Below are 24,827 nucleotides of genomic sequence, written 5' to 3'. Positions count from 1 at the left end.
ACAAAAACATTGGCAAAATAAATATTTTAACACTAGAATATTATGGACAATTTTGTATTGATTTTATAAAGTAATTGGCAGATGAATGATATTCAAGTGAATTAAAAAAAGATATTACAAGAAAAACGAGAATGCAGCGTCAGCAATTGCTGTTCTCATCAATATGACGTCACGGGATCCCCAGCAATCCCGGTACTCGTCACTTATGTGTGAAAAAAACTCCTCTCTTCTGCGTTGCCTAGCGCTACCAAGTGGTTCAAATCTGTACTGCACCATGCTCGCTGGGTGCCATAAATTGATTCAGAATAAAAGTATTGTTTAAAGATGACAAATAAGACGAATGGTACTTGAAATGTTGTTGTCTTTTTTGTTGTTCTATATTTTCTTATACGAATTGATAGCAAGGTCCAATTTGTGGGCTACTGTTGTTTAGCGCTGCTATGAGTTGAGCCTATTGGCTTTATTTTGGTAAGTGACCGGAAGTAGCATTCGCTCTTCGAGGACAATTGGCTGGCTCCGCCAGTGGACGAGCAAAAAAGACAAGCACGGATGAAACAGAAGCATGAAAAACAAGCCAAATTAACTGCGGTAAGACGCATCATCTAACTTATTACCGAGCTCGATGACTAATTCGTTTCCTATCTCAACAAATGGCTAACTCGTGATGCTGACACTTGAGTGGAGGACGACACTTAAACTCGGCCCAATTTTAAACGTGTCCAATGTTGTCTGTTTTCTAGACTTTTTGGAAGGCTTTTTTTCTTTCGTTTGTAGAGTTTCTTTTGTTCCCGCCGCGTGCGGCTCGTTACCATGGAGAGCATCAGCCTCTCTCACTCTCTCTCCCTCACACACGCACACACACACACACACACACATACACGCATTCTTCATTGGGAAATCAGGAAAAAGACCACTTTTTTCTTTTGAATTGCATTCAACGCAACTGTCAGGAATTTTTAGAATAGCACAACCATGAAACCAATTGATGAGACATTCATCACTCAGTGTTCAGTTACATTTTGATCTTATTGAGTTTTGGATCTGGCCAAGTCTTGGTCTCGGATAGCCCGGCCTGGTCTGGAGCGCAACACGACAAGTAGTTTGGATAATCGACAATTTGTGGTTAGCTGTGGAAAAAAACAAAATCAACCCAAAAAAACGATTCGACTCGGAAACTAGGTTTTGATTTGACCAAATTGAGTTGTTAAATTTTAAAATGATTAGATCCCTAAAATTGTATTGCACCCCAAGTGTCAAGATTTGTATTGAATTGTCCTTCATGAGAGATGTACATCAGATATAAGCAGTTTGGCACCACTGAGGATTTGAAATGTTTTAAAATTGAATTAACTTGGATAATTTGGGCTTTGAAAGAGGAAGTGGAGGACGGAGCATTTCGGGCCAGATGATCACAACCCGTAGCCCAATGGCCTCACATTGCGTCATCTGCTCTCATCGCATGCCAGCGAGATGCGGCGGCATGGAGGAGGCGGAGCAAAGCGTCTACGTGGCCCAGCTGAAGGCGGAGTTCGACAGCTGCGACACGGCGTCCTCGGGCTTCCTGGGGCCGCAGGAAGTGACGGCGCTGTGCAGGAAGTTGCATCTGGACGCTCACCTGCCGCTCATGCTGGACTCGCTGCTGGGAGGAGGAGGCGGGGCCTACGGCAAGGTGCGCTCACAGCACACCAACGCTCGTGACCTCACGTCAAAGGCTTCACGGCCACCTCAAGGCTCGCAGCTGGCAGAAATGTTGATGCTTGTTTTCCAAAGCCCAAGCAGATGTTTGCAAATGATTTATTTGGAGAAAAAAAAAAGGCTTCTATGGAAGATTTACTGTCATTCCAAAAACATATTTGCAAATTGTCTGCGTGTGTGAAAAAACATCAATCTGCTTTCATAAAGGACGACAAAATTGGAGAATATCGAGAGGCTGAAATGGCGAAGATTTGGGCAACCGGAAACTGAATCGCTGATCAAAATGTTTGTCAATGAATCATTGAACTTGTGGTCCTGTGAGGGGTGCTGACAGGGAGCGACGTGTGTCTTGGACCCGCAGGTGGACTTTGAAGCGTTCAAAGACAACTTTGTGGAGGTTTTGTCTCGCTCGCTGGACTTGACGTCCGACGACGACAGCAGTTACCTGCAGCCATGTGAGGAGCGCTAACGCCAATCGCCGCGTGTCACGTCACGGCTTCGCTGACCTTCTGCGCGCGCGTCTGTCGGTGCTGCGCGTTTGCGTGCAGTTGTCGTCGACGAAGTGAAGCCAAAGTTCACCAAGGGCAAAAAACGTTATGGCCGCCGCTCGCGTCCCGACGTGACGCCGTCGCAACCGTCGGCCGGCTCGCCGGCGCCCGGCAGCGACGGCGCCCGGACCTCGCCGACGGGTCTCCGCGGGTCCAAAGTCCGCCGAGCCGCCTCTCTGGACAGTGTGGAGGTGAGGCGTTGTCATGACAAGACACACACACACACACACACACACAGCAGGTTACGTATGTTTGTTGCAGTTCAACACAACATGGCGGTGCCTTGAGATGCGAGATGAATTCATTCCGTCAGCTTGCTTGTATCTCAAATCATTTCCCCACTGAAATGAATTCAAATGCCATTCAGCCCTCCCCCCGAAATTTTTGTTTATAACGTTCTTTTGAATGAAGAAAAATAGCACTTTGTGCTTGATGAAACAATTCTGTAACAACAGAAGTCCTCCATTTTCTGAGCCGCTTCTCCTCACGACGTACAGGAAACGGGACGGTCAGCGCCGGCGGTTCACGCCTCCTTTTTGCTTGGCTTCAAATCAAAGCTTGCAGCTTTCGTGTTCGGCCCTCTGACATTCCACACGTCGCATTCCTCAAGTTGCGCTGCAGATGTTTGGCTTTCCGCGCTGATTCGCCCAAAAAAAGGCTTTGGGATGGGCACGGCATTCCGCTCTTTGGACAACTTATTCCTGCCGGAGTGGCAAAGAAGCTTGCGCTGCTCAAAAACTTCCTCGAAACCGCCGCTCCAAAGTGACGCAATGCCACGTTTTCTCAAGTATCGCTTCAATCGCTCAACTGTGTTGAGTGTGCGGTGTTTCAAAGTTCGAAAAATGTTCCAAGATTCCTAACGAGTACCCGAAACATCTTTGAAACTCCTCAAAAATGCAAAGAATCCAAAGTGGTTTCATCAGCTCTCATTCCATGCAACCGGATGCAATTTTGAGCAGCTGGCAAAACGGGAGCATTTTTTTTTGCCAGCATATTGGGCGCGTTCTTGAGCTCCGGCGTGATTTTCGTCAACACAACAGCAGCAGAACGCCGGCGCATCCAAAGAAACAAATTGGGTCTGAAGTTAGGACCTCCGCAAACGAGCGCACTGCTCGTCTTTTTCCCACCAAGCCGCTCCATCACGTCAAGCTCCCCAGTAATCACACGCAGTCACACACAATGCGACACGGATGAATTCACTCGCGTTCAAAGTAAACGTTCCCTTTCTAAGGACACAAAGAGGAATTCCCGCACCGCTTCGCCGCTCGTTCTTCCGATGGGCAGATGAACGCGTGTCGAACATGTGACCGACCTTTGACGTATTCTTCGAACGGGTGGATGAACGTGCGATGAACCCATGACGATCGACATGTGACGAGCACGTGACAACGAACACGTGACGCAATGAAGAAGGCGTCGTGAACGTGCTCCGTTTTTTTGTCCGCAGAGCTTGAAGTCGGATGAGGAGGCGGCAAGTCCCAAGCGCGGCTCCTCGGCAAACTTTCAGCCAAAAGGTGTTTCTCATTTTCTTCCCTTTTCACTTCCGGTGGAGCAGTGATGGGTCAAAATGTCCTTTTGTTCATTTCGAGTCATTGACCACAAATTAATGGATGACAGATGACACAAATGAGCCCCAGAAGACTGAATTTAGGGGGTTTTGATTCCAGTTATTATTTCCATCTGGACACAAAAGAGAAAAAAAAAAATCACTGGGCTCAAATAACAGTCAAGGTTTCGGCCGGCGGTCTGTGAAACGCTTCACGTAGAAAAGCCGAAATGTCCGCAAACTCCGATCAATGGTCACCTAAACGTATGTGGACATTTCTACTTATGTGTCACGTGCATGCGGTAGCCTCAAAGAACTCAACATGCTCACCTTGCCAATGTGTTCCGGTCCCGCAGCTTCAGAGGAAGAAGGGGAGGAGTCGGGGTGTGATCACCTGATTGGTCGAGAGCCGGGCACTCAGGTCAGGCTGCGCCCACCGGCAGACGCGGGAACGCTCCTGGCTAATGCTATGCTAACCTTTGAACCCTGCAGGTGCACGACAACTCGGAGCAGGTCACACTTGCGCGCTTCCAGAACCTTCTGTGCGGCTCCTCCCCCATCTGCCGCTCTACACCGCACAGGGTCAGTCGGTCGCACATCCTCGGATCAGATTGAGAACTCGGTTCTGGACTGTGGCAGGGGCGAGCGCCGTATTGTACACTCAGTTTGACATCGCATCGCAATTGACAGCTTTCAGTTGGCTTCAAGTCAAACAACGATGAAGGAAAGTCAAAATAACATACGAGTCAGTTGGAACGAAATTCATTCTAGATGAGACGCCATCCTCCGAGAAATGCGAGGGCTTAGTTTCCTCGGCACACCTGAAAACCGTCATCCAATCACAGCCCAGGGCCACAGCTGTCAGTCCACCGGGCGATGGAGTGGGCGGGGCAGGGGGAGTGCACAGGCTCGGCAGGTGGACGGGCGGCTGCTCAAACGAACCCTTGCGTCATGGCGGGCTGCGCTTTTTAAAAAAAAAATAAAAGGTTCACCAGGACCTGCACCTCCTTCCGCTCATGTCAGCTGACCTGACGGCCAATCCTCTTAATCCGGGTCACATGACACCAGGCGGGTAGAGGGACATGTCGTTAATCTGTCGTTAATCACGTGCTTGTCTCAGTGTAGACGAGTGTGAAGTGAAACGTGCGGTGGTGTTTTCTGACCGCCGTCTTCCGCATGCAGACGCCGGCAGCGCCGGAGGTCGGGTCGCGGCCGGAGGATCACTTGGCGCACCGTACCTCGTCGTCGCTGTTGACGGCCACGCCAGATCCTAAAGTCCTCAGCCGGCTGGATGACGGCTCGGGTTGCACCAGTCCCGAGAGATTGGTCGCTCTTTGGACCGACGAGGGCGTCCGCGACGCTCGTGACATCTTGCAGGTCAGTCCGGACGCCCTCACCGTGCGCTATCCGCAGTGCTGCCATGACACACGAGTGACCCCGCTTTGGACTTTTGTCAAGATGCGAGCCAAAGTTCATTCGGGCAATTTCTTTCTTTCTTCTTTTCTTTTTTTTTAATTGGACTTGTGAGAGCAAACTTGAGGTCTGAGCATATCTTCTTCATCCTCAGTGAGAAGTGACTCCTATCGGTGAGTTGAAGTAGATTAGCAGGAGGAGTCTAAATTCAGCCTGGCTTGTGTCTGTTATGCTGCCTCCCAGTGGCCAAGTTGAGCACAGCAGGAGCAGCAACAACAAATTGAACGAAGGCATTCAAACGGTTGAATTCTTTACATTGGATGGAATTAGGTTGTTCCACTGTGTTATGATCGAGTACAATATCCCAGAGTTTTAGTTTTGATTTTAAGGACAGTCTGGAGTGCATTCGTGGCATTCTCATTCATTCCAGTGATTTACTTGGGTGGACCCAGAACAAAATTCAACTCCTACGTTAAGGTCAAGATGGTGAGAAAGGAAGGAAAATCTCAAGCCTGATTATTAAACCCTTGACAAGAATTCCTTAATCGGGATCAGCTGCAAATGGACGGTGGCACTTTGAACAGTGGGAAATGTGCAATTCTCCATTTTCCTTGGCTGAGGTCGGAGGAGTAATGCGATTTGTTTGCGCAGACGCTGGACTTCCCTGCGGAGGAGCGCGTGAGTTTGTGTGAGCTGACGCTGGCCCTCGACAACGAACTCCTGGGCAGCGGCAACGGAATCCACCGCGTGGCACTCATCAGCTACAAGAATGAAATCCAGCACCTACGGTCAGTCGGTCAGCCTGGTCCCCATCCTAGCGGCCTTCGCCGACGCGGCGGTCACGGCCGCAACGTGTGCTTTCAGGGAGTGTTGGGAGCAGGCGCGCGGCGAGCGCGACAAGGCCAAAGCCGACCTGGACCGGGCCGAACGCAGGAACCTGCAGTTGCTGCGCGAGGCGGACGAGCGACTCGCAGGCACGGAGGCACTCGGCCGGACCAGGATCAGGTGAAGAAAAATGCAAGTCGCACCGCCGCAGCGTTATTGGTCACACGTGCTTCACGTTGCTCTGCGATTGGCAGAGAGCTGGAGCAGGACTTTCGGGAGCGTCTGACGGCACAGCGCGGCCAAGCCGAGCAGGAGAGCGATGCTGCTGCGCAACAGCTGGAACAGGAACGCCGAGAACTGGGACAGCAACTGAGCGTGCTCGAGGTGCGGGAGGCGGAGCTACGGGAGGAGCTTGCTGCTGCCGCGCAGGTATGTCAGTCATTGAGTTTTTAAAAAAAGGTGTGAGCGGTGAGCTACAAATTGAGGTTTTCCAGCTATGAGGTTTGGTCTATTTTTATTTTATTTTCCGGTTTGTATCGAGAGCCAAAATTCCACCCGGGATTCCGATACGCTGCCACTTAAGTGAAGAGAAAATTCATTTTCTCTACAAGTCACTTAGAAGTGCCCCCACAAGTTCTTGTTCGGGATCCTTCAAAATCCAAATTGATCATTATTGTTCTTGTTCTGCTCAGGAGAAGGCTCATCTGCAGGAGGAGCTTGGGGACCTAAAGCACAGGCTGAGCGAGGCAGAAAACGGAGCCCAAGGTCTGCGAGCCGACTTGAAGCAGCTGCTGCACCACAAGGTGACGCGATAAATAAATAACGTTGCCAAAATAGAGAAAGGGGGTGTCGTCAAGGACGGCGAACTGTGCAGTGCGACATAAGGCACCTAATCGTGGTCTTCAACTCCAAAACCGTGCTGATCGCCAATCCAATGTGACACAACGTCACCATCTGCTGGCATGTGCTTGTCAATTGGGTTACATGAGTATGTTGTTATGTTAAGGGGAAGATAAAATAAGACGTCGTCATGCGGCCCTTCGGAGGACGAAGCCTCTGAATTTGGACACGGCCTCTTTGTCCCTCCTGGTAAACGTGACAGTGAGGTTGCCAATAAGTAAATGAGACTCACCCGCGGTATCGGGTGTCCTCTCATCAAAGATGGAGGAGGACTCGCCCGGATGACCTTTCATCTGCTCTCCCTCCGATTGGCAGTTTGGCGGCTTGGACGACGTCGGCGCGGCTCTCAACCCCGAAGACCAATTCGCACGACTCCTGCAAGACTCCGAGCGCCAGTGCAGAGTAAGAAAAGAAGTGCACGTTTACTTCCCGCGGCACGACGAGCGCGTCCTTGCGGACCCGAGTGACCTTTCGTGATGTGTTCAGGAGCTGCGGGACAAAAACGACGAGCTGTGCGTCGAGTTGGAGTTGCTAAGGAGTCACAAGAAGAGCCACAGGAAGTCAGTCCAGCGCGCCGTCACGCTAAGCCGATCTGAACCGTCGTCTTCCGGCGAGTCCGAATCTGGCGAGTCCATTTCTTCGGAAAGCCATTGTTGGATGTTCAAAAGTTGTGGCTGTCCCAAGCGGCCATTCCGTCATTTTAGGGAAATCTCGTCCCGTCGCGAATTCTACTGACTGAAGAGCAGTCGTCATTCCCGCCTCCACAAAGGGATTTTTAGTGGGCATTTTCGGGTATTATCTCGGGCCTCGGGTTGAAGTGTCGTTTTTGGGGGGGAGGGGCCTGTCGGGTTGCCACCGACAGGCCACCACAACTCGGCTCATCACTCAAAAAGACACCGACAACACACTTTGAATGCAACTAAGTGGCGTCATCAGAAACTGGATTCCAATTCCTGCTCGGCCAGTTGGATGGGGTGCACGCGCACACACACACACACACACACACACAGACGTTGGCCCGATTGAGCGTAGTTGCAAACAGTCTCTCGTGGCTTCTGTTGAGGATGAAGTCTGATGAACAACTTTTGACCTTTTCAGATGACGGTGACATGAAGCGCCGCTCGTCTTCTCCCGGTCGCGCCGCAGTCACTCCGGATGACGCAAGTCAGTTCTTCTCGCGTCGTCTTTCCTTCACGATCGCGTAGAAAGCAGGAATGAGCCCCGCCGGCCGTCCCGTACGTAAGCGCTTGACTTTTGACCACTCGCTTGACAGTGGCGGCCGTCAGCATCCAGACGGAATTTGCGGTGGAGAAGCTGAAGGCCAAACACAAGCAGGAGATCCAGCAACTCAACGTCCAGATGGAGACGCAGGTAGACGAAAGCGCTCGGGTCACGCTCGACCTCCGTGTACCACCGCGCTTCCTCTTCCTCGTCCTCAGGTCAACTACTACGAGCGCAGTCTGGACAGGATGAGGCAGAGCATGGAAGTGGAGCGCAAAGACATCGCTCAGGCCTTCAAGGTGAGCCGCACATCCGTCCCGTGACGCGTGAGCCGCCGCTCGATGCGTCCTTGACGCGTGCTGTGAGACGCGGTCACGTGACTTGTCCCGTAACGCGTCCTTAACCTTCCAGCTGGAAATCAGCGAGCTGGAGGATCAGAAGGCCGAGGCGGAGCGTCAGGCCAAGATTCTGAAGGAGGCGCTGGACAAACTTCACAATGGGCTCCGACACGGCAGCCGGTCTTCGGAGATGGAGCGCAGGTGAGGCAGGACCGGCGTCCGGCGCCGCCGTCGCCGCATTCTTGGATGCGACGTCAGGAAGCGGGCGGCTCGCTTTCCCAGGATGCAACGGGAGCGAGCCGACTCGGAGCAGAACTTCGCCCGAGAGATCGGAAACCTGGTCCAGAGGCTGAGCGCTGAGAAGGACCAGTTGGAGGCGGAGCTTAAACTCAAGATGGACCAGGAAGTCATGAATGTCAGGTGGGTGCTGATGGTTTTTCCCAAACGGTCATCTTTCTTTTGTTCTGCACTTTTTTTGTTTGTTTGCAATTAGTGTTTGTTGTTTCTTTTTTTTTTTTTAAATTTGTGCTCCTTTGTTCGTGTCAGTTTCTTGTTTGCTCCGCTGTGGTCGTTTCTTTTGGGTTAAGCTCACATTGTAGCATTGTGAGCAGGGAGGAGGCGGCGGTGGAGCTCTCGCAGATGAAGCAGCGTCACGCCGAAGGTCGGCGCCGCCTGCTGCACCGGGTGCACCTGCAGCGGCAGAGGAGGCGACCGGAACGGCGGCGGCAAAAGACCTGCCTGCAGCGGGAGAAGAAGAAGAAGATGATGATGGAGGAGAGAAGGCTGCAAGAGAAGGAACTTATCCAGCAGGAAAAGAGAATGCTGGAGGAGGAGAAGAGGAAGATGGAGGAGGAAGAGAAGGAACATCTCCGGCGGGAAATGATACGGATGGAGGACCAAATGGAGGAGCAGAAGCATCTCCGGGAAGAAAAGAGGAAGCTGGAGGAAGAGCTGCAGGAGGCGCAGGACCGCAGGCGTATTTTTCAGCCAGAGCGAGCGCCGCGAGACTCTGAGCAGGAGGTCCGACCGGAGGAGAAGGTCTCCCGGCAGCCTCTGACCTCACGTGACAGCTTTGACCGGGAGGAGCCAATCTGGCCGCAGAAGCTGGAGGACCGGGAGGTCGTCCATCCGGAGGCCCAAAAGACGAAACTTAGCCGGGAGCCAAGGGAGTGGGCCGCAGAGCCCGACGGTCTCCGCGTCGGGCTCCTGCTGGAGGCTCTGAAGCGGGAGCGCGCCACCGTCTCGCTGCTGCGCTCCGGCCTGGACCGGGAGAAGGAGGAGGTGGTACGTTTGAGCCTGGAGAAGCGAGGCTACATGACCATGGCGGACCAGCTCTCCGCTCAGATTGTGGAGATGGAAGAGGAGATGGAAGCCCTGCAGGAGGACACCAAAGTCGGCCGGCGCGCACAACACCTCGAAAGCTTTGACAAGCAGAAGATGAAGAAACAACTTTTGGAGATGGAAAACCTGGTTGTTCGACTCCAGGACCTGGACCGAGACCACAAGGCTCCCCCAAGGTTTGTGGAGCATCGTGCCGCTCCCTCCCGATTGTAATCTCCATGATCATGCGATCACGCCAACGCTGCCTCCACAATGCACCTCGGCTCGCCGCGTCTGCAACAGATTCATCGCCATCATGATCATCACTAACCCAATCGCCAGCATGGACATCTTCAAGCTTCATCTTACACATGCGTTCGCTAATTTGTTCGCGTGCGTGCGTGCGTGCAGGACCCATCTGGAGGAGGCACACTCTGACAACGCCGCCCTGCAGGAGCGTCTTTGTGTCCTGCAGCAGGAAGTTGACAAGCTGGACGACGAGGTTGCCAACAAAAGGTCGGTGACCTCTGAAGCTTGACAGAAACCGCTCACAGCTAATCGCGCGCCGTCTTTGACGAGGTCGTTTCTCGGCTAATGGGGTCTTTGACGCGGTTGTTCCAGGAGGAAGTTGGAGGAGATGGAGCAGCATCGTGAGAGCAGCAGACAGGAAGTGGAGAGGCTACATCAAGAGGTGAGAACACGTCCCAGGAACCTCTGACCCATGATGACGCGTGAGATCTCTGCCCCTTCGCGTGCATGTCAGACGGCGGCGTACCGACAGGAAGTGGTCAGTCTGAGCGGTAGAAACGCTGATCTGAGCGCCGCCAACGCCGAGCTGAGCGCGCGCCTGCAAGAGCGGCAGGAAAGACACGAGGCCCGGGTGAGGGGAGAGCGATCCTCGAACACTCCGGCATGCAGCTGGGCACTCCTTTCACAATAAAACCCGCCGCTTCCTGTACCGTCTTCAGGTGCGGCAACTGCAGGAAGAGGCGCAGCTTCAGCGGGAGCAGACGCTACGGCTGGAGGAGGAGCTTAGCGGCTGCAAGCGCAAGGTTGGACGGCCAGCATCTTATGGCATCGATTTAGCAATCGCAACTCCTTTTGGTGGGCTGGCGAGGACCCCGCATGCAAGTCATCGAATGCCGTCCTACGTCTCAGGTGAGTGAGATGGAGGCGGGGCTTAGCGCGGCTGCGGCCGAGAGGCAGAGGGTGAAGGCGGAGCTCCGGAGAGAAGACGCACTCGGCGCCGACATGGTAAGTCACGTGACACGGGAGAGAGGGGCGCGACGCTTCCGGTGTTTTCACATTTCAGGCGGAACATCCGCCCCGAGACGCGCCCTCGTCACGCCGGGACGACGAGAAGCTCGGCCACGCCCAGGAAGTGACCGACCTGCGCAGGAAGCTGCAAGATTCCCACAGGAAGGTGAGGATGCCCGAAACGCGTACTGCGCCATCATGGAATGTTGGTGGCTTCACTTTTCCCAACAGCGAGTCAGCGGCATTTTCGTCCAAGTATATAGAAGGCCGTGGTTTCAACGCGCATGTCTGGTTTGGTGGCAGGCGGAGGAGTCGGAGTCCAGCAACAGGAAGTTGATGAAGGACAACCAGGAGAAGGACGCGCACAATCAGCAGCTATTCAAGCAGGTTAGAGTGCGCGTCAGCGCACGCGCATACGCGACCGTTTGACGCGCGCGTGTGCGTTCAGGTGCAGCAGCTGCTCCAGGATCAGCAGACGCTGCGCAAGCAAGCGGCGCACACACACATGGCCTGGACGCGGGCCGAGGGGCAGGTCAGACAACCACCTCATCATCATCGCCACCCTTATCATCATTGCCATGGTAACCTTTCCTCCGCCAAGGCTGATGTGGCGCTCGGTCTGGTGCGGCAGGAAGGGGCGGGGCTCGGGGAGAAGGCAGAGCAGCTGCAGGCTCAGCTGCAGGAGGAGCAGAGGCGGAGTCTGCGGCTGGAGGAGGAGCTACACCTCTGTGCTCACCAGAGCTCCGCCCGCATCAGCCTCAAGGAGGTGAGCGGCTTTCCCCGAGAACTAACTGGCCAGCGAGTGGCCTAGCCACGTGCTAACTAACTAGCGGGTGTGCAACCTAGCCGTGTGCTAATTAACCAGGAAGCGCTAACTAATGAACATTTTGCCGATTTTCTTCTGAACCGTGTTGGCTTCGCACTCGGACTACCTTGCGTTGTGTTCAGGAGCAGCACGAGAAGGCGCTGGCGGCAGCACAGCAGAAGACGCAGGAGCTGGAAGTCAAGCTGAAGGCGTCTCGCGCCGTCCTCAACGAGAAGGTCCAGCAGCTCCAACAGCAGGTCAGTCGCTCGTCGTTCCAAAGCAACGTGACAAGTGGTTGTGTCCATCTGGTGGGATTTTAAATGAACGTTCCAAGACTAAAGCACCTAAAACCTGCGACTTTCACGCTGGGGTTCACGGCAGATATATATTTGTTTGCATACCACCAATCCATTTGGGTGCGAAACATGTCGCTGTCCATGCGGTTTTCTGTGGTTCGCCGAGATCCAAAGGCGCCGGCGTCTTAACAACGGTTGGGCCGTCATCTCGTCCGCAGATGGCGAAGAACGTCAAGTCCAGCGCGATGTTGAAGGAGCTCTACGTGGAGAACTCGCAGTTGATGAAAACGCTGCAGCTGACTGAACGGCGTCACAAAAACGCCCAGCAAGACAAAATAGTGCTGGAGGAGAAGGTCGGCGCCCTCAACCGGCTGCTCGAGGAAATCGTACCGGCCGCGCTCAACGTGTAGAAGCGGATGGTGTTGCCTCCCCTTTGGTGACCCAATGAGCCCCTTTTTTTGTCGTTTCCGCAGTGCAAAAAAGGTGTGATTTAGTTGTCACGTTGACAATGCCGTTCCAAGAAATTTGTTTTGGTGGTCAACACCATGTAGGGCCTGCACCTGTATCAGGTGGCTTCCCAACGCCATCCCGGATATTCTTCTTATTCCTCAATTTGGGTTTCGACAGAATTCCACATTTACTACTCTTTCATTCCTAATAAAACATTGAACAACAAGGAAAGTCTGATTCTATCCCATTGCACCACATTCAAATGCATTCCAAATCTTTATGCCTAAGCCACAACTTGCTCGTTTAATTTCACACTTGGTGGGTGGCCAGACAAGACATACAAATGCAGCCCAACATCATTAACAGGATGGCAAACAGCTGCTGCACTTTGCTCGGCTACGCCCCCTTTGGTCCCGGAAGAGGAGTGCAAGTGGTCGCTCAGTGGACGACATGCTCCAGGATGCCTTGACGAATCAAGTGCTCGCATTTCCAGCGTGGCAGGAAGTGCTGTGGACAAAATGTGTCATGTGACTTGCACTTTCTGCTACTGCCTTGACAGGAGGTGGAAAAAAAAAAAAAAAAAAAAAGCCGAGTTGTGACCTGACCTGACTGTTTTTCTTGAGAAGCACGAGCGTCCCATCGTCGATCTCCAGCTCGCCGTGGTCCTTCACGCACCTGACCTGACGATCCAGGAAGACGTCAGCCGCGCTTGTGCAAGAGCTCACCGGAAACATGCTACTCGGGCTGTTTCCAAAGCCACAGGCTGCATCCTCCAAAGGCCTCGTTTTCGGCCGCAGTGTCCCGCGCAACTTGGCCAGAGGAAGCGGCCTGTGAATTTGGACGCGGTCTTTTTGCGCATGCGCTGACCTGGATGTAAAGACTCTTGGGCGGCCTCATGTCCTGCGTGACGTCCAGTCCACCGCCTCCGCCCAGCGAGCGCATGAATGAGGCCAGCGATTTTTTGTAGCGCGTGAACCACTGCAACTGCGCACACGAAAGGCCACGGGGGGGGGGGGGGTCAGGAAAGGTGGCGCCGATGCAAAAGCCGCACGAGGCTCGCCGGCTCACCTCCTCGGCGCTCATGTGGAAGCGCACGTTGGCGGGAAGCACGCTGCCATATTCCCAGCGCAGCGCTCGGATCCGCAGCAACCGGTCGTACCTGAGGACGCGCTCGTGTCACCGGGAGGGAAGATGCTCACTCACAAGCACTTTTGTTTACTAGTTTCAAGCCACTTTTCAGACGAGTCGAGTGACACAATTGCTTACTTTGGCATTTTAAAACATTTGGCAACTTTGTCTCAAACGCCACCTTACACAGTTAATAATAATAATAATAATAGATTTTATTTATAAGCGCCTTTCAAGACACCCAAGGACACTTTACAATAACAAAAAACACAAAACAATACGGGTTGAGCAGCGGTAGCCTCCAAACACCAAATTGTGAATCGTGTGAGTTGAAATAGGACAACTCCAGCTGGAGATATTTTTAGAAGCGATCATTCGAATTGATCATCCCATCAAAAAGTTATTTTAAATTTTGCACTACTCGACTTCTTCTTAGGCTGCTTCAGATTTGTCAGAAGGCGGCGGCGTGCGATGCTTACAGGTAGGCGCCGACGCAGCGTTGGTTCCTCAGCAGGCAGCAGTGACGCAAGCGGATGGAGGGCAGCAAGTCGGCTCTGTGCTCGCTTTTGGTCTCGTTTCTGCAACGTAAACGCAAGCACGTCCGTCACGCAAGTTGCACAAGTCGCCCCGCGCCAAGAGCCGAGACGTACACGTCAGCCTGGTTGTGTTCGTAAAGTGCCTCCATCTCCTGCAGCACCTGTCGCACGCCGTCCTCCTGCACACACGCACACACACACAATGAGGAAAAGGGGCACGAAGGGATTCAAGTGGTGCGCGTCAAGCGTATTGTATGCAACTTGGCTGCAAATGTGCATCCCAACGAGAAAACACGGCGCCTGCTTCGACGCGGCATCTTCTCGAAGCGCGCAGGAAAAATACGTAAAGGGAGCGGCGGCCTTATTTTGTCTCACGTTGAAGGCGGGAAGTTGCCCGTCGCTGATCCGCTGAAGCTCTCGAATGAGCTCGACGGCTTTCTCGCAGAACATCCTGACGAGCGCAGGGTCCCAGCACACGTCGGCCCACGAAAATAAACTAATACATAAAACAACGAGGAGAAGGAAGACGGCAAGCAAACAGGAACAGCTGACATTTGCCTCTAGCGCCAAAAAAAAGAGTACTTCCGGCGTGGTGGTCACGTGATGCGACGGATGCCGCTTCGGGACAAACTTTGTGAATTTGCAATAGAGGAGGTCATCCGACACCAAACGTCATCCAAGATAATAACCACCGTCTTCGTTCTAATTGTTTTAATATAAGGTGAGACTTCTTGCAAGTCCAAACACGCCCGACGAATGTAATAGGCACATTTGAAGAAAACACAAAAAGACACGTGACGACTGCCACCATCGGAGCTGCTTTTCCGTCTTGTGCCGCTACCTTCTTTGTTTTACTTTCTCCTCGAACGCTTTGAGGTCGGAACAAAGACGACCCCAGTGGGATTATCGTACTCCGACTTCCCACTTTTCACGAACGCAGCATCGGTTGCGCGTTTTTATTCCCCACTTTCCACCGAGACAGTGAATGCGGCAGCGGTGGTCGTTGATTGGCTGTCCCTCATCCGCTCGCTGCTCTCCTCAACGCCCGGACTCAGTCGCCCGCCGCCAGGCCAAGACGAGTGTCGGTCGCCCGGCATCCGCCCCTCCCACCCTTGCCCCCTCCCTCTCTCTCCATCTGATGCTCGCTTCACAGACATGCGGAAACGGAGAACGTCGTCGACGACCGTGGAGCAAGAGGAGGGAGACGAGGCGCTCGAGGACGCCCCCGAGGAGACATCGCGGCCCGCGGCCTATTCGATGTCCGACATGAAGACCTTCGCCGGGCCACGCAGGTTCCGTTCCCATTTTGCAATTTGCCGACGCTCGCTCGCCTGCTTTGATTTGCTCTGATTTGGCTTTCAAACTGCGCAACAAGATGGTTATGTAAAGGTCACGTATTCTATGGAAGAAGTAAGAAGTCAAAAGAAAGAGGTCCGAGGTGGCCGCCGTGCGTGTTAAACATTTCCAAGCGGACGTGAGTGGCTCTGGATGAGCTCCAGCATGGTGCTGGACAGACTTGTTTGCTTTTATGGCTGAGCAGGTCGGACCAGCCCGCAGGCAGCGGCCTCTTCATCACATTGGCCACCTTTCAGCCAGCCGCGCATGCAGGAAAACACACAGCGCTTAGTGAACCTCACATGACAAATCGAATGAGCCGTGATCAAGCGCTTGTTCGCCACTTCTCGTCGACATCATCACTTCATCACCGCTGTGTGTCAAAATGCACTTTGTTCAACCTTCTCTTCTGGTGTGTTCCAAGTTGGGTGCTTGTCCAACTTTTCACCCACCATCTTGACCAACATTAGAGTGCAGTAAGGTAGTAGGGCTAAGCGTTCATCCAAAAAAATGACATTCAGGCATTTATTGCGTAGTGCAAGCCACCATAATCGTAAACGTGGTTTGAACGGTAACACTGTGCCCAAATATGGGGGGGAAAAAAACAACAACTCTTGACCAAATATTTCACCTTGAGGTGAATACAAATTGACAACTCATGGGGTCTGCAATTCCAATAGCCACCACTGAGCGCATAGCATCCTTGCAAACGTTCTTGATTTAATCTCGTAGTCTGCAAAACTCTGGCGCTAATTGGATTTACCGTGCACGTGTCAAGTGGATGATGGTTGGGGGGGGGGGCGGTATGTAGCAGTCAAGTAGACGCAAAAGAAGAGTAGCATAGTGGACTCAGAAGTGAGTCAGCAAATGGCTGTAATATTGGTCATTTTTCTTCAAAGCGGAGGGCCGTCATATCGGCATCAGTCTACATGCGTTGCATCATCTGTCGCCTTTTGTGAATGATAATGCTAACTGTTAGCACGCCAGTGGTGTTTTCTATGATAGGTTAGCATGAACTTGGCAGGCCGTTCCGAGGGTGCCATGTCCAAAGACTGTCAGGCAGTGGGCGTGTCTCAATACCTTCTCGTGACGAAGACGTTTGCCGGCTGACCTTTTGAGCCGCGCTCTGTCCCGCGACTTTGCAGGCGTGGCCCCGTGTCCAAGGTGAGGCGCGCGGCCAAGTGGCTGCTGATGCTCTACGTGTGCGTGCCCTTCGTCGTCAAGCTGTGCCCGTCCATTCAGGCCAAACTGGTCTTCCTCAACTTCGGTAAGTCTGCCGACGGCCGTCGCGGAGGCCGCGCCGCGTCACGGCCTGCCCCCCTGTCGTCCCCTCAGTGAGGGTCCCCTTCTTCCTCGATCTCCAACGACCTTCGGACGTGGGCCTCGACCACACGCTCAACTTCTACCTGCAGCCGCAACAGAAGCTCCGCATTGGAGTGTGGTGAGAACATGCGCGCGGCGTGATGCTTTACGTCTCTGTGGACGTATGCGTACGCACCGCTCGGCTGTCTCGGCCTGGTGCGTATGCGCATGCGTCTACGTGCGCACGTGTAATATACGAATCTACCTAACGCGTCTGTGTGTCAGGCACACCGTTCCAGCAGACATGTGGAGAGAAGCTGGCGGCCAAAGCCGAGAATGGTTTGAATCGACATTAAGCTCCGCCCACCCAGCCATCCTCTATCTCCATGGAAACACAGGGACCAGGTTACGCGGGCGCACACACACACACACACACACACACTGTTGTTTGGGCGCTGGGGTGACACCTCACATCGTTTGTGTGTGCAGAGGCGGCGACCATCGAGTGGAGCTGTACAAGGTAAGCTAGCTGTCGGCCGCCGTGGCTTTCGCCAGATTGAGGATAAGGCCAAAGCGGCGGTGGCGGCGCCCCCGCCTGTCTTCTTTCAGGTCCTCAGCTCATCCGGCTACCACGTGGTCACCTTCGATTATCGAGGTGAGAAAATCCGCGCGACTCCTAGCGCCATGTCCGTCGCTCGGGCCTTCACGCTCGGCGTCCGCACGCAGGCTGGGGCGACTCGGATGGGTCGCCGTCGGAGGGCGGCATGACGGCGGACGCTCTCTTCGTGTACCGGTGGCTGAAGGAGAGGCGGGGTCAAAGCCGAGTGTACATTTGGGGACACTCGCTGGGAACGGGGTAAACGGCGTAACTCCCAACAATGCCGCGCACCCACTGAAGCTGCGCCCCACCCCTCCTCACTTGTCGTGGCTTTTGTGTTCCAGCGTCGCCACCAACCTGGTCAGGCGATTGTGCGACGGAGGTAAGCCGCGCACACGTCGCAGAGCCGGTACGGCCCGGCCGGTTGGGACACACGAGCCGAAAGCGCTTCAATCCGTCCGGTGAGGTGGCCGCCGGTTTGCTTTGCAGGAAGTCCTCCGGACGCTTTGATCCTGGAGAGTCCTTTCACCAACATCCGCGAGGAGGCCAGGAGTCACCCCTTCGCCACGGTAACGCCCACGTGGCGCTGCGCCCACGGGTCAAGTGGCGCGACGCTCACGTGAGCGTCCGCCTTGTCGTCGTCGTCAGGTGTACAGATACTTGCCTGGCTTTGACTGGTTCTTCCTGGACGCCATCACCGCCAACGACATCCGCTTCGCCAACGACGACAAGTCAGTCAACTCCAACCTTTCCACAGGCGCGTCTTATCAAGGCGAACAGTAATGGATTCGAAAGTATTTGTTGATTAGTCGATGAATCGGCGTCGTCGCAGTTGAATCCGAAATGCATGCAGAGCATTTCCCTTGATGTGAGCGGCATCTAGTGGACGCGGGAGGAAGTGCGGCTGAAGTGATCAGCCAAGCTTGTTGGGATTTTGTTTGTTTCAGTGTGCATCACATCTCGTGCCCCGTGTTGATTCTCCACGCCGAGGACGACCACGTGGTTCCTTTCCACCTGGGCAAGCAGGTAGGGCGGCGGCCGGCTGGAGTCACGCCCGTGGCCCGCGTCCAATGTCGCATGCGGCGTGTCCTCAGCTCTACGAGGTGGCGAAGCGCTCCAGAAGCCTGAGCGGACACAAAGTGGAGTTTGTGGCCTTCCCGTCGTCGTTGGCCTACAGGCACAAGCTCATCTACAGCAGCCCCCGGCTGCCCCGCATCCTCAGGTAGCCGCGACGCAAAAGTCAGTCAGTGTACGAAAAAAACATTTATTTGATCTAGTAAGATAACTTTGGGGTTCCAGAGAGACATTATACATTTGGTTTGTGCAATTTTTCCTCACACAATTTAGACAGTGGAAATCTTTTCATCTCCCAAGATTGGGCCTTTTTGTGAATCTTGCGGCGCGGAGGCGTGCAATTTCTCGTCAGCCGTTTGGCCAGCTCTCTTCCCGGAGGGCCGGCGTATTGCCGGTTTTCGATGTGTCCCTCCTGCAACACCCCCCACCCCGATTCATCGGCAGAAGCACTGAAAAGGATCCCGAGCCTTTGAATGGGCCGTGGTCGCAGAAGGGACACCTCAAACCTCTGGAGGGCTGACTGTGCTATGTTGCGCCGTGGCCAAAACTCAGTTAAGAATAAAATGTGGAATTTTGTTTTTAGTATTAACCTTTTTTTTTTTGTCTTCCAGGGATTTCCTGGACACACCCCCTCTCAAGAAAGACTAATCCACCCCCACCGCAGTCGCACACACACTGTTGAAGATTTGGTGTTGGCGTCGTTGCGGCGGCATCCGGTTTTGCTCAAGCGGCCGCAGCAAACGTCAACGTTTTAATGTGATGATGGTGTTTCACTTGAACGCTGAATAAAATGTTTCCCGTTTGCAGCGTGGCCTCCGTGACCCCAACCTCACAAAATGACCCCGTTTTGTTTTGTGGCGCCAGCGTACGCTCGGCTCACTTCCCACTTGAACGTTCTCCCAGCCGCTGCGTCGCATGCAACAAACCGACAGGCAATCACGTTGACGAGCGCGTGAGGTCAGGAGGATCCCGAGGCGGCTTGTGAGTTTTGGCCGCTGCGCGCTGGGTCTGCGGGGGTCCCCTGGTAGATGATCTTGTTTTTCATACCGTGCTGGATCATCCTCTGCTGCGCTCGCTGCCTGGCGTTGCTGGCACGGCAGTAGCACCTGCGCAAACGCAAAGCACCCGCACAAGGCAGCACGAGGCACTTCCCGTCAGTGGCGTCTGCTGACGAGCTTTCATTGCGACGGACGGGCCGACTCACCAGGAAGCAAAAGTGGCGAGCAGGAAGCCCCCCGCGCCCACGTCGAACGACCTCTTCACGCGACCTGCACACATGCCGTTGGCGCATCATCATCATCATCGGCGTACGGGCGGGCATGCATGCGTGCACCTACTGGTGGCCAAAAAGTGCAGGAGGCCGGCAGCCAATGAGGCACCAGCACCGTGAAGAACTGCCTCCCGTGCGCAAGGCGTCTTTTGCACGTCGAGGATGCCAAGCAGACGGTAGCCCTGCGTACACACAAACGTTCATACAAAAATAAAATAAAATATGGGATGAATAAAATCACTTTTTTGCTTTGGTCCCTCACAACAAGTAAAAAAAAAATATGGAAGCAAGGGCAAGCCCTGGCATGTCGGGCGCCCTTTTGGCCTTTTTTCAACTTCACAACACAAATAAAAAACGGCACAAAGGCAACATTTTTTCCCCCATTTGTTTCAACGGAGATCTTAAAACACTACTTTGAGATGCTGGATCCTAGTTTGAAACCCTACCTTCAAATACTAACCATTGTTTTGGATCATATCCCTAGTTTCAAACCTTAACTCTAGTTTGAAACCCTACCCTAAAAGTAAGCCCCCCCCCCCCCATTTGAAACTGCATTCCGAGTTTGCAGTTCTACCAATAATTTAAAACTCTATCCCCACTTTCAAACCTTACTTCGTAAAGGTGAATGTGTTTGCCGTTTGAAGAGAAGTGGAATGATGTTGAGATGTTTGTCCTATTAGGATGCCAATGCTAAAGAGCTAGCTACGAGAATGAGCGGAAGGTGACGTCAGGCTAGTAGGTAAGGCAATGCTGACCTTTTGCGTGCTCGTCCCTTGCTCGTCTTCGTCTTGGGACATTTCAGCTGACGCGCGCTACCTGCTTGCTGAACAGAACTTCTTTCAAGCCGACACGTTGAGCGGAAAGAAGACAATAAAAAATCCTCAGACTGAGACTCGACCTTTGCAGGCGTTACGCAGAGGCGCCATTACCTTTTAGGTCCGACTTGTCTGTCGGCAGACAAGGAACGCTATAAGCAGCTTTTGGTTCCGCTTCACGTTTCAACGGCATGCCAACATTTCGACTTGACTTCATTGATTTACTTCTTGTTTGAAAACTATCGTTTTGCCACGTCACGACATGATGTCATCGTAGGATACGTTCGTACATTTTCGTCGATTTAAGGAGAAAATCTGCCCGTCCATACGCAGGTGGCCATCCCATCACTTTTCATGACAGAATTCTTGTGGGCTGCTTTTGGCTCCGTCGCAGCAACATTCGTACAGTTCCACGCTTTCTAATTCCTTGTTTCCACAAATCATGTACACGCCAATGAGTAATGACTATCACGATGTTGTGCTAATACGTAGAAACATATTGTAATATCTGTTTCTTGTATTTGTGTGACGTCATAGGGAGGGGAGGAGCCAGGTTGGGGGGAATATTGGCTCCGGGAGTTAGTCTGAGTGGGGGAGTGCATGGGCGTGAGTTGTGGCTAACAGCAACTCCTTTGAATGCGTGTGTTTACTACTTATTTTGTTATTAAAAATGATTAATAGTATCAGCGACTGCGAGCATCCTTCTCTCCGCTACTGAAGGGCATTACAATATTTTTTGTTGATTTGGTGAGAATAATTGTGCGGATTCAGAAATAATTATTTCCTGTTTGTTTTGGGTGTCACGGTGAACATTTATCAGTTTTCATACACGGACACACGCACGCGATAAAGTGAGGTGACGATGGTCCAGATAAAGAAAAAGACACGTTCCCATACCGGGAGTCGAACCCGGGCCGCCTGGGTGAAAACCAGGAATCCTAACCGCTAGACCATATGGGACATACGTCGGGACTATTAAATAGTTAATAATAATTATAATTTAGTATTAAATTGCGCACCGACTTGGGAGCGTCCCCTGCGTCTTACACCTGTGATGACAGAAAATGTAATCGCGACGTCATATATCACATCTGCCCCAAACCCGTTCGAGCACTTCGGTTGCTTCCGGACCAGTCAACAGTGCGCAGTGACCCAAAACAACAACAAAAAAGTCGGTGTGCCACTCTTGTGGGCCACAAATCGTGTACTTGGTCCTTGGCTGGAGTGCTCCCCTAAATAGACACTAATGTCATGATGACGAAGAACGACAAAGTCGAGTTACCTTGCAGACAAGCCCGCTTCCTGCTTTTCCTTTTATGTCTATTTTGGCTAGCAAGACAATTTCAACGTCAATGTGGTTTGCTGTTTTGGGGGATTTTGAACGTTATTTGGTGTGTTCACAGTTTAGGTATTGGTGTTATTGGGTTGTCTCTTCTTGACGTCATTTTTAGTGTTCGTCGACGTCATCTTCGTGTCAGTCAGATTTCGTGGCACGGTGGACAAGGGGTAAGTGCTTTTTTTTCCCTTTTTCTGGGTAGCTTCTGTTGTTTTTGAATGTCGTTGACCGGGGAGAGCAGGTGGGTGTTCTAAGATATGACATATTTGATTTCATTGAATGTTCTTTGAAGGTCCCCCGACGGGAGCCGCGCCGGTGGCATCGACCCCCTCAGCGGGAAAGACCGGCGGGTCTGGGCCGTGGAGGAGCCGGGGACTTGGCGGCTGGTCGGCGTCGTCAGCGCTGCCGGCACTGGCGGCTCTTGCGATCCTGCTGAGGGCGCCCTCGTACGGCGAGGGCAGGTAGACCATCAGGAAGACGCCGTCGTCGGAAGCGGAGCTGGGCAGCTGTCGGCGAATCGACGACAGCAGCCGACATTTACTCTCGGGGTCGCGCAGGTCTTCCAGCGCGATGACGTCGCCCAATCGCAAGCCCCGCCTTCGCCGCCACAAGGCCACGCCCACCAAGGTGAGGAAGAACATCAGGGAGGAGACGGTTGCCAGGACGACGGTGCCCGCCGGGCCCCAGCTAGGGGGGCGCGACTCTTCGCCCGAGCTATGCTGGGCCTGCACACAAAGACACACGTGATGTCATCAGGTTAGGTGACGATGGGAAGCTTCCGTGAATTCATTCATTCGATCAGTAATTGTCACATAAATGAATGGAGTCTCCCGCTTCAATCATTTTATTCTTTTTTTCACCCCTTGCCCTAAAAAAAACGGAATGGCTTAACTTTCTTATTGTGGTTGGTTTGTTTGTTTGTTTTTCATTGTCCAATTTCAAAAAAGTTCGTCAAAAGTATGCGCTAAAGCGGCCTGCAATCACTTGCTGGAGAAGTGTTTCTTCTTGTCAGAGTCAGTGACGGCAGTTGTCCCGCAGAGGGCGCTGCGAGTCCACTCGAATAGACGAAGTGCAAAATCAACATCAATTACATAAAGCTCAATAATCAGTTAAATATTTCCAGAGGCATGATGTCTTCATAGTAAATGTTAAAAAACGGCTACAATATACAGTGGGCATGCGTTTATCGTGTAATGTTGCTCGTTTTTTACCATATTTGGAATGTTATGACTCGTATATTTTTATTGACCAGCAAGCAAACCGGCGCCACGGTGAGCGACTGGAAAGCACGTTTGCCTCGCGGTGCAGAGGTCTTGGGTTCGACTCCAGCCCACCCGGGCCTTCCTGTGTAAAGTTTGCATGTTCTCTCCGAGCCTGCGTGGGTTTTTATCCGCGAATGGTTGTTTGTCTATATATGTGAGCTGCAATTGGCTGGCAACCAAAGATGACTGGGATGGGCTCCAGCACGCCCGCGAGCCCACTGAGGATAAAGCGGATTAGAAAATGGATGGATGGATCAGGTTTAAAAATATCTAGATATAAATAAATAAAACGAGTCTCCGCATTTCTTATACTTTTATGCTTTATTTGTCCCTAAAGGTATCTTTGACTTAATTCTTACTTTTTGAGAAGTTGCAAAAAAATATTTTCATTTTTTAAGTTGACCTATAAAAGCTTGGGTAAACTGATAAAAATTTTATCATGTGTTTTATCGCTCTGATGTTTCATGAAAAAAAATCCACTTGTTACTGAATCTAACCCTTGATTCATAAATGCTACTGATGATGATTATTATCATTATCATCAAAAAGCTGGCGTGCTTGAGGGGAAAAAGAGGCAGAATCGGAATCAGTGCAAAACAATCGAGAAACGTTTTCTCGCATCTTTGCTTTAATTTTTTTTAAATGACGTTACATTTTTCACCAACGCGTTTAAAACATTCAAACTACTTCGTGGTATCAAGCAAATAGTCCTCCCAATAGGAGTGAGCAAATTCATTTTTCGAATGTTCCTCGTCATTTCCTATGTTTACATTTTAATGTCGTTTCGTTAGCGTAAGAGCAAGACTGCTCGAGTCACGCTTGCAACTTCTCAAAACTCAAACAACGTACTCGACGATGCCGACCACGAGCAGCTCGGCCCCCTCGAATTCACTTTTGCGGATGACTTGACAAGACAAAAAAAAAAAAAAAGGTTAGCGCCGCATTTAGTGCCGCGACGAGGTTTGGCATCTTTCTTGAATTGCGACACATTCGGAAGAGTTGCGCTACTCACGTCGCTGTTCGCGTCAGTGGACGTTCCGCTCGACCAGTCCAGGGAATCTCGCCCGGCTGGTCCGAACTTGGTCCAGCTGCTATCCAGAAGATTCCTCATGGGGCCCGATTGCTGGCCGGCGGCCGCCGCTGGCGTGGTCGTGGTCGCTTCAACGCGTGCGTGTGAGCTGCGCCCCGCCGACGGCCACCATATGTATGAACACTGCTGTGCGCGCGCGCGTGCCAACCCTGGTCCCGATGGGAGGGGGGGGGGGGTGTGAGTCTGTGCCTTGCCGTCCACGTGCAGCTTGGACTCCGGTGGTGCCTCGAGATACGAGTCACTTCATTTATTCTGGTTTGCGTGACTTTTGGATGAAACGAATGCGCGTGTGTGTGTGCGCGCGCGCATTGGAGCCACGCCCACGATTTAAGACTCGTCTTTTTTTAAACTCATTGCCTTCCTTTTCCTCACCGGCTAATTGTGTTGGTCGTCATGATGACGTCATCCACCTGGTGCTGTGTGATTGCTTCGGAGAATTAGCTTTTTGTTTTTTCCGCGTTCCGCAG

General features: G+C 52.5%; 5 protein-coding genes, 1 long non-coding RNA gene and 1 other non-coding gene across 12 annotated transcripts; 2 read left to right on the top strand and 5 right to left on the bottom strand.

The window, feature by feature from the left end:
• Positions 1–500: 500 nt before the first annotated feature.
• ninl (ninein-like) lies at positions 501–12,863 on the top strand. Of its 4 annotated transcripts, XM_086121481.1 has the most exons (31): positions 501–588; positions 1,467–1,669; positions 2,057–2,150; positions 2,244–2,434; positions 3,691–3,757; positions 4,146–4,210; positions 4,282–4,371; positions 4,972–5,166; positions 5,854–5,990; positions 6,067–6,207; positions 6,282–6,456; positions 6,720–6,830; positions 7,243–7,329; positions 7,414–7,552; positions 8,026–8,091; positions 8,201–8,298; positions 8,367–8,447; positions 8,560–8,687; positions 8,769–8,906; positions 9,098–10,003; positions 10,218–10,322; positions 10,428–10,497; positions 10,570–10,686; positions 10,775–10,858; positions 10,965–11,060; positions 11,119–11,229; positions 11,367–11,450; positions 11,512–11,595; positions 11,665–11,829; positions 12,012–12,125; positions 12,383–12,863. In XM_086121481.1, the coding sequence occupies exons 2-31, from the start codon at positions 1,481–1,483 to the stop codon at positions 12,572–12,574; spliced, it is 4,320 nt and encodes a 1,439-aa protein (XP_085977607.1). In that variant the 5' UTR covers positions 501–588; positions 1,467–1,480; the 3' UTR covers positions 12,575–12,863. The 4 variants fall into 4 exon arrangements, with proteins under 4 accessions (XP_085977607.1, XP_085977606.1, XP_085977605.1 ...); XM_086121480.1 differs by lacking the exon at positions 501–588 and having other exon boundaries at positions 1,459–1,669; positions 11,695–11,829; XM_086121479.1 differs by lacking the exon at positions 501–588 and having other exon boundaries at positions 1,459–1,669.
• Positions 1,781–4,998, bottom strand: LOC147198842 (uncharacterized). Its single transcript, XR_015101977.1, has 3 exons — positions 4,267–4,998; positions 4,120–4,183; positions 1,781–2,419 (listed from the first exon to the last, which is right to left on the bottom strand). It is a non-coding gene; the product is annotated as an uncharacterized LOC147198842 (long non-coding RNA).
• A 27-nt stretch (positions 12,864–12,890) lies between the features above and the next one.
• gins1 (GINS complex subunit 1 (Psf1 homolog)) lies at positions 12,891–16,871 on the bottom strand. Of its 2 annotated transcripts, none has more exons than XM_086121490.1 (7): positions 16,725–16,871; positions 14,393–14,457; positions 14,222–14,320; positions 13,683–13,773; positions 13,482–13,598; positions 13,220–13,294; positions 12,891–13,121 (listed from the first exon to the last, which is right to left on the bottom strand). In XM_086121490.1, the coding sequence occupies exons 2-7, from the start codon at positions 14,425–14,427 to the stop codon at positions 13,053–13,055; spliced, it is 486 nt and encodes a 161-aa protein (XP_085977616.1). In that variant the 5' UTR covers positions 14,428–14,457; positions 16,725–16,871; the 3' UTR covers positions 12,891–13,052. The 2 variants fall into 2 exon arrangements, with proteins under 2 accessions (XP_085977616.1, XP_085977615.1); XM_086121489.1 differs by lacking the exon at positions 16,725–16,871 and adding an exon at positions 14,654–15,035.
• On the top strand, positions 15,293–19,389 carry LOC147198839 (lysophosphatidylserine lipase ABHD12-like). Of its 2 annotated transcripts, none has more exons than XM_086121486.1 (13): positions 15,293–15,570; positions 16,759–16,880; positions 16,949–17,054; positions 17,201–17,320; positions 17,405–17,435; positions 17,525–17,570; positions 17,642–17,771; positions 17,858–17,895; positions 18,003–18,082; positions 18,162–18,244; positions 18,461–18,539; positions 18,608–18,735; positions 19,199–19,389. In XM_086121486.1, the coding sequence occupies exons 1-13, from the start codon at positions 15,434–15,436 to the stop codon at positions 19,233–19,235; spliced, it is 1,137 nt and encodes a 378-aa protein (XP_085977612.1). In that variant the 5' UTR covers positions 15,293–15,433; the 3' UTR covers positions 19,236–19,389. The 2 variants fall into 2 exon arrangements, with proteins under 2 accessions (XP_085977612.1, XP_085977611.1); XM_086121485.1 differs by having other exon boundaries at positions 18,861–19,389.
• Positions 18,758–21,793, bottom strand: cox20 (cytochrome c oxidase assembly factor COX20). The gene is made up of 4 exons (XM_086121491.1): positions 20,613–21,793; positions 19,925–20,039; positions 19,792–19,855; positions 18,758–19,693 (listed from the first exon to the last, which is right to left on the bottom strand). The coding sequence occupies exons 1-4, from the start codon at positions 20,652–20,654 to the stop codon at positions 19,546–19,548; spliced, it is 369 nt and encodes a 122-aa protein (XP_085977617.1). The 5' UTR covers positions 20,655–21,793; the 3' UTR covers positions 18,758–19,545.
• trnae-uuc (transfer RNA glutamic acid (anticodon UUC)) lies at positions 21,561–21,632 on the bottom strand. Its single transcript has one exon. It is a non-coding gene; the product is annotated as a tRNA-Glu (tRNA).
• A 157-nt stretch (positions 21,794–21,950) lies between the features above and the next one.
• On the bottom strand, positions 21,951–24,500 carry smim28 (small integral membrane protein 28). Its single transcript, XM_086121492.1, has 2 exons — positions 24,283–24,500; positions 21,951–22,733 (listed from the first exon to the last, which is right to left on the bottom strand). The coding sequence occupies exons 1-2, from the start codon at positions 24,379–24,381 to the stop codon at positions 22,281–22,283; spliced, it is 552 nt and encodes a 183-aa protein (XP_085977618.1). The 5' UTR covers positions 24,382–24,500; the 3' UTR covers positions 21,951–22,280.
• Between the last annotated feature and the right edge of the window lie 327 nt (positions 24,501–24,827).

This window comes from Hippocampus guttulatus, chromosome 10, assembly GCF_054856545.1.
Source record: "Hippocampus guttulatus isolate MCC_2025c chromosome 10, RoL_Hgut_1.0, whole genome shotgun sequence".
NCBI classification, from domain to species: Eukaryota; Metazoa; Chordata; class Actinopteri; order Syngnathiformes; family Syngnathidae; genus Hippocampus; species Hippocampus guttulatus.
This window is presented reverse-complemented; position numbering and strand designations above follow the sequence as displayed.

Bases quoted from the DNA above. Each gene is read 5' to 3' on its own strand.
- ninl (XM_086121479.1), top strand. From the start codon at position 1,460: ATGCCAGCGAGATGCGGCGGCATGGAGGAGGCGGAGCAAAGCGTCTAC. The intron at 4,372-4,971 runs GTCAGTCGGTCG...TTCCGCATGCAG, and splicing joins GCCGCTCTACACCGCACAGG to ACGCCGGCAGCGCCGGAGGT. The intron at 5,991-6,066 runs GTCAGTCGGTCA...GTGTGCTTTCAG, and splicing joins AATGAAATCCAGCACCTACG to GGAGTGTTGGGAGCAGGCGC.
- smim28 (XM_086121492.1), bottom strand. From the start codon at position 24,381: ATGAGGAATCTTCTGGATAGCAGCTGGACCAAGTTCGGACCAGCCGGG. The intron at 22,734-24,282 runs GTGAGTAGCGCA...CTTTGTGTGCAG, and splicing joins CCACTGACGCGAACAGCGAC to GCCCAGCATAGCTCGGGCGA.
- gins1 (XM_086121489.1), bottom strand. From the start codon at position 14,728: ATGTTCTGCGAGAAAGCCGTCGAGCTCATTCGAGAGCTTCAGCGGATC. The intron at 13,599-13,682 runs GTGAGCCGGCGA...TCGTGTGCGCAG, and splicing joins TCCACATGAGCGCCGAGGAG to TTGCAGTGGTTCACGCGCTA. The intron at 13,295-13,481 runs GTCAGCGCATGC...CTGGATCGTCAG, and splicing joins CCAAGAGTCTTTACATCCAG to GTCAGGTGCGTGAAGGACCA.
- cox20 (XM_086121491.1), bottom strand. From the start codon at position 20,654: ATGTCCCAAGACGAAGACGAGCAAGGGACGAGCACGCAAAAG. The intron at 20,040-20,612 runs GTCAGCATTGCC...GTGTGTACGCAG, and splicing joins AAGGGACGAGCACGCAAAAG to GGCTACCGTCTGCTTGGCAT. The intron at 19,856-19,924 runs GTAGGTGCACGC...GCATGTGTGCAG, and splicing joins CCTGCACTTTTTGGCCACCA to GTCGCGTGAAGAGGTCGTTC.
- LOC147198839 (XM_086121485.1), top strand. From the start codon at position 15,434: ATGCGGAAACGGAGAACGTCGTCGACGACCGTGGAGCAAGAGGAGGGA. The intron at 15,571-16,758 runs GTTCCGTTCCCA...GCGACTTTGCAG, and splicing joins ACCTTCGCCGGGCCACGCAG to GCGTGGCCCCGTGTCCAAGG. The intron at 17,321-17,404 runs GTTACGCGGGCG...TTGTGTGTGCAG, and splicing joins CATGGAAACACAGGGACCAG to AGGCGGCGACCATCGAGTGG.